We start from the raw sequence: 6160 nt of genomic DNA on the forward strand, positions 1-6160 counted from the left end.
TTCTGAAGACAATATTAGCTCAACCTACATCGCTGGGGAGTTGGGATGGCCTTTTATAATTAAGACATATCTGGATTATTTAACTAGAAAAGAGTATCCATCCTCTCTTCTGCTTAGCTGAATGTGAGGATGGATGGATCTGCCCTAATTGGACAACAGAGAATATTTGCACTCTCCTTTTAGTCTGAGAATGTATCCTTAACTTCTGTGCTTATAAATGATTATCAAAAGTCAATTAGAGAAGTCAATATTCATAAATAATGGCTTCAAAGATTTGTTATTCATCCTTCTAACATTCCAAACTTAATTCTTAGCAAATGAGAAACTTCAGCTGCTGCCAACTGAGATAAATTCCACCAAGTTGTATTTTTATGGCTATAATGAATCTACGTTTATGGATATAATACAAAATGGCTTAATAAGAATAAGAGCAGAAAACTGTTATAAGGGCTTACTATGTGCCAGGCACTGTAGTAAGTGCTTTGCTTGCATGATTTCCTTTGATTCTTATTGCAATCCTTTGAGCTACTTACTATTATTTCTCCTGCTTTGTAGGTAAGAAAACTGAGGCATAAAGAGGTTATATTACCTAAGGTCACATAGCTAGTAAGTTGTAAAGCCAGGATTTGAACCTAGGCAGTCTGATTCCAGAACCTCTGGGCTTAACTAGTTTACCATATGCCTTCCCTAGGTAACCATTTGATATGCAGGAAGCCCCATAATTCATTCCTGGCTGTGGTCTTCATAGAGTAACTTCTACTGGTCACTTAGTACTGAAAGACCGTGTTGAAGGACACTTCTGGAGGAAGCCAGCCGCTGTCATCTTTGAGTGGTCTGTTTCTACAAAGAACTGGAACCAACTGGGACAAGTGCATTCCAGTCACTGAACCTGGCATCAGATTCATGGATCTCAATGATCTTTAGTTTTTGCTCCCAAATTGGAATAATGATAGAATGAGAGTATTAAAACCCCCACAACTGGCCATACATGAATGGCCAGCTGTCTCAAAAGGGGGACTCTGCTTGTCAGAGGGAATCCCTTCGGGGACTCTCGGGGACAGGTTAAAGTGCCATGGACATGTTGTGTAACGGGCAGTGTAAAGTTACAGGGACTTGGTTTCAAAGGCCATTACAGAAGTTAGTCACAACCTCTACAGCAACCATCAGAAAACAGCTTAGACTTGCTCAAGTAAACAGGGGCTTTATTGGCTTATGGACCTGGGCAGTCCAGGTGTAGATCTGGTTCTGGACAAGGCTGATTCAGAGACTCCATGTGGTCAAGGCTCTGTTGTTTGTCAATCCCTTGGCTCCTCCACTTCCAGTTTGGCTTCTGTCCTCACAGTCTCTCTCCATGTGGCAAACAAGATGGCTACTGGTGGTCCCAGGTTCATGTCCTTTCAGATTGGAAATCCAGCAGCAAGAAGATGTCTCACTCCCAAAGGCCATAACTCAATCCTTGGAAAGGCTATAATTGGTCCTGCTGGGAACACATAACTATCCAACTATCCTCCAGATAGGGAGCTGGGGAGATGGGAGATGAGCTACTCTGACAGGACACCCTGTGGTTCATGTCCACTCTTGTGGCCTGGGTATATTGGGAATGAGGGGTTGAAGAAGGAATTCACAGCCCCACAAGGTTCATGTGGAAAAGGGGAGGAGTTTCCCAGAAGAGCCATAAAATTAAGAAAGCACTGCCAGCAAACGAAAACCATTGTTATGTAAGTTCTTGGCAGTAACAACATATTTATACCTAGTGCCTCATTTTGCTCTGGAAAAAAAGCAGACCTTCTCTGCTAGGGCAATTCTAATGGCCTTTCCAGTGTGCTTTGAGAAAAATGGAGGAACGGTGCAGTATTGCTGGGCTTCCCATTTCAGGAGACCTGGGTCCAGCAGTTCCATGGCATGATCATGAGCACTCTGGACCCAAACCGGAGACCTGGCCAATGTCCTGTTCTGAGACTGAAGAGCGCTGTGAATGTGGGCAATGCCCTCCTGCTTTCTGGGGGTCCTGGGCGGGGAATTAAATAGAAGACCAGCACTTCCTTCTCAGTTCTTGCCTTGTGACATTTTTTAAAACATCATTTCTCCTTTCTGGGTGTCAGTTTTTTCATCTATGTGAGGGTAAGACATTATCTCCAAGATCTGTCCAACTTAAAAAGAAATAAAAATGAAAACAAAACGCCTCAAATTCTGATTCTTTTGGACAAAGTTTCCCAGCATAGTTAACGAGCTCCCAGACCAGACACTTTACCTCCATTCTCAGGTGCTGAGGAGGGTGGAGCAGGCCTGCAATGCATATAGGGGAACAAAGGTCCAGAGACAGCCACATGGGAACCATGCAGTGTGAAAAACCGGGAGGTACCAGAGACAGAGATGTGGGGCGCATGCGGTGTAAAAAACCGGGAGGTACCATCAGGACCACAGCTGCGGTTTGATGAATACTTCACCTTGCACTTCATAATTCAGTGCCCGCCAGTACAGGACATTAGGACTGAAGGGCCCGCCAAGATAGACGGTGTTAATCTCATCTGGTGACAGCACAAAGTCCCACATGTTCACATTTCCAATGTCTCCCACCAGGGACTGCTGTGTTTCAAAGCTCCCACCGAAGGAATCCTGCTCCTGCCCCAAGATGATGCTTGCATCTTCCCCCACAGTGTATCCCCTCTTCAGACTCTTCCTTACCCTGGGCTTTCCATCCACCCAGAACTCCACGATCCCCGAGGCGGACTCCCAGCTTGTACAAATGTGTACTGGAGCTACTGTGACTTCAGGAACCTCGAATAATATTTCAGACCCACCCACTGTAAAACTGTATCCTATGTCCTTAGACCAAAATATGAGAATCTCATTACTTTGTCTCTTGGTGGCATAAGAGAAAATACTGTACCCACGGGTTGAGGAGAGTTCCGTGTAGAAGTGGAGGCACACAGTGAAGGCTTTGAGAGGCTTCGTTAACTGTGCTTTGAGGGTTACATAGGAATTATCCGACTCTTTGGGAAACACAAAAGCCTTCATCGACATGTCTGTGAGCCAGAAAAACAAGCAAATATGAGAGGTTTCTCAGATCACAAAGATCTATTCCCTCACTTACGTATAGAGTTTAAAGTTGAGAAACAGACTGACCCCTTCTCCAGTTACACACACACATCACACACACACACACACACACACACACATCATGATGGGTGCTCCACTGTTCTGTTCATACAGTCTTAGACCCCATCCCCATACTCAGATCAAATCTCTCCCATAGCCTGGGGTGGCCCTTACCTCTCTGGCCAAAAGCATGAGAGAGGCTGGTCAAGACCAAGAAACACAACAGCTTCTCCATGGTCACGCCCTGCTGCCAGTGATACAAGGACCTGAATTCACTCCTTTGGAAAAGATGTATTCGGCTGAAAGTTCAGGGGCTAGAAGTCCTAGATCTCTTGCCTCAGAGCTACCCCCTCCTGCCTGGATTTATATCCAAAGCAGTAAGGGAGTTTGTGCCACTTTGTAAATAATTTTCCAATATTGCCTGTTGGGGCAAGTGTCAGAGCTTCGGGAAGAGGAGAAGCAAAATTATTCCAGAACAGAGAAATCAATGTGGGTTATTTATTACAAACTCCTATGACTACTGAATTACCAATTCTTTGTGACAGGAAAAATGAAGAAATCTCCCAGGGTTCCACTTTGGCTATCTATCCTGAGAAAATAATGGGAAATGGTAACATATTAAATGAGTGGCCATCTGGGTGCACATGGTAGCGGCCTCTCCAACACCCACTTCAGCCCAAGTCATAGAGTTTGATGAAGGAAAGCTGACAGCTTCTGGATATAGATATTTTCACTAACCTCTTTCAGAATTTGCTTATTTACAGATTGGGAAATGAGGAAAACAAACATGCCCTTCCCTGAGTCATGGACACATTTTCTCAGCCAACTGATTATACTTATTAAGAGGTCTCTAAACATCTTGGCACTAAATGACAGCCCTGACAGTAAAAGTCCTGTGAAATGTGTGCTGATCACAGACATAGCATTATGGCAGAGTTTCTTCCAACATTTTCTCTGAATATGTAAAGCTTCAGGCTGGAGTCAGGATAATCTGATTCTACTCTTTCCTCTGTCCACAAGATTCAAGTAATCCCTCCACACTGTCTGTCAATCTTACTACAGTTCCCTACTTAACTCACTCTTCAAAATGACTATTATACTCCTTCTCCTTGCTCCTCAAGTCCCCAAAATCTCATTCATTCTTTTACTCAGCTGATGAACTCACCTTTCATTGAGAAGTTAGAAACAATCAGAAAAGAACCACCATATCCTTTGTAGCAGAGGCTTCTAGCCATTCCCTCACAGTTATCTACTTCTCATAAGATAAGAATAACACTTTCAGTTGGGCGCTTGGTCATCCCCTCAAATACCAAATTTCCCAGGCCCCACTGAAGATTGCAGTGATGATGTGATTAAATTAAGGCCAATGAGATATGAACAGAATAGGGACAATCTCTAGGTTGTACTCTTTAAGAAAGGTATATGTTTTCCCCTCCCACATTTCCCCCTTTTTCCCTTTGGCTAGTATTCAGTCATGATAGCAGGAGATGGAACAGTTCACTTTCAGGCCAGCAAGTGTAAGCTGCATGTTGAGGTTGGCATGGCAACAAGATAGATGGAGCTTGGATAATTGAGTATGGAGCCACTGTATCAGCTGTAGACTGCCTACCTGAACATTTACTTAAAGGAGAAATATTCTCTTCTTTTGTTAAATCACTTTGAACTCAGTCTTTCTGTTCTTAACACCTAACTGATATCCTTATACATCCTCCTGCAACCCAATGTACCAGCCTTTCTGTCTTCCTCTATTAAAAGTGATGAGCTCTCCCTGTATTACATCTAAGGCCAACCCTTGCACTTCTTCAGTGAATCCCAGACTCTGTCGACCACACAAGGGATTTTGCTCCTATAGGTATCCTATCTTCTGCATTATTAATTTATTCATCTTTACTTAATCATTTCCACAAGACCATACTATAATAAATTTAATATTTTAGAGAAAGAAGAAAGAAAAGAGAAAAAAGGAAGGATGGGAGGGAGAGAGGGAGGAAGGAAGGAAAGGTTTATGGGTGTTTACAACCTCTATTTTCCAATCTCCTGTTCCCTCCTCAATCCATGGAAATCAGACATTGGCCTTCACCACTCTAGTGAAGCCAACATAAGCAAACACCTCTCTCATGAAATTTAATAATGAATTTTCTGTTCTTATTTCACCCAGCTTCTTGGCAACATTCAACACAGTTTATAACTTTCTCCTGAATTCTTATTTGTGTGCGTGTGTGAGATGGAGTCTCTCTCTGTCACCCAGGCTGGAGTTCAGTGACATGATCTCAGCTCACTGCAACCTCCACCTCCTGCATTCAAGTGATTTTCCTGCCTCAGCCTCCAGAGTAGCTAGGATTATAGGCACATGCCACCATGCCCAGCTAATTTTTTATATTTTTAGTAGAGATAGGGTTTCATCATGTTAGCCAGGATGGTCTCAATCTCCTGACCTCACGATCTGCCCATCTCAGCCTCCCAAAGTGCTGGGATTACAGGCATTAGCCATCGTGCCTGACCAACTTCCTCTTGCTCCTAGTTTAAAAGCGAAATAATTTCAAGGTTTTATGCCTAAAAGAAGTGGTCTTCTATCCCACCACTCTCTATCTGATATGGTTTGGCTCTGTGTCCTCACTCAGATCTCATCTTGAATTGCAATCCCCACATGTCAAGGGAGGGACCTGGTGGGAGGTGGGTGGATCATAAAAGCAGTTTCCCCTATGCTGTTCTCATATTAGTGAGTGGGTTCTCACAAGATCTGATGGTTTAAAAGTGTTTGGCAGTTCCTCCCCATCCTCTGTCTCTCCTGCCACCTTGTGAAGAAGGTACCTGCTTCCCCTTTGCTTTCTGCCATAATTGTAAGTTTCCTGAGGCCTCCCCAGCCATGCAGAACTGTGAGTCAATTAAACCTCTTTTGTTTATAAATTACCCAGTCTCAGGTAGCTCTTTATAGCAGTGTAAAAACAAATACAGAAAATTGGTACCAGGATAGTGGAATACTGCTATAAAGATCCCACTACTGGGTATATACCCAAAGGATTATAAATTATGCTACTACAAAGACACATGCACACGTATG

At 43.4% G+C, this 6160-nt stretch overlaps 1 protein-coding gene across 1 annotated transcript; it reads right to left on the reverse strand.

The window, feature by feature from the left end:
* Window positions 1–1185: 1185 nt before the first annotated feature.
* Window positions 1186–3437, reverse strand: CRP (C-reactive protein). Its single transcript, XM_023214402.1, has 2 exons — window positions 3274–3437; window positions 1186–3026 (listed from the first exon to the last, which is right to left on the reverse strand). The coding sequence occupies exons 1-2, from the start codon at window positions 3332–3334 to the stop codon at window positions 2413–2415; spliced, it is 675 nt and encodes a 224-aa protein (XP_023070170.1). The 5' UTR covers window positions 3335–3437; the 3' UTR covers window positions 1186–2412.
* Between the last annotated feature and the right edge of the window lie 2723 nt (window positions 3438–6160).

This window comes from Piliocolobus tephrosceles, chromosome 1, assembly GCF_002776525.5.
Source record: "Piliocolobus tephrosceles isolate RC106 chromosome 1, ASM277652v3, whole genome shotgun sequence".
In the NCBI taxonomy this organism is placed as follows: Eukaryota; Metazoa; Chordata; class Mammalia; order Primates; family Cercopithecidae; genus Piliocolobus; species Piliocolobus tephrosceles.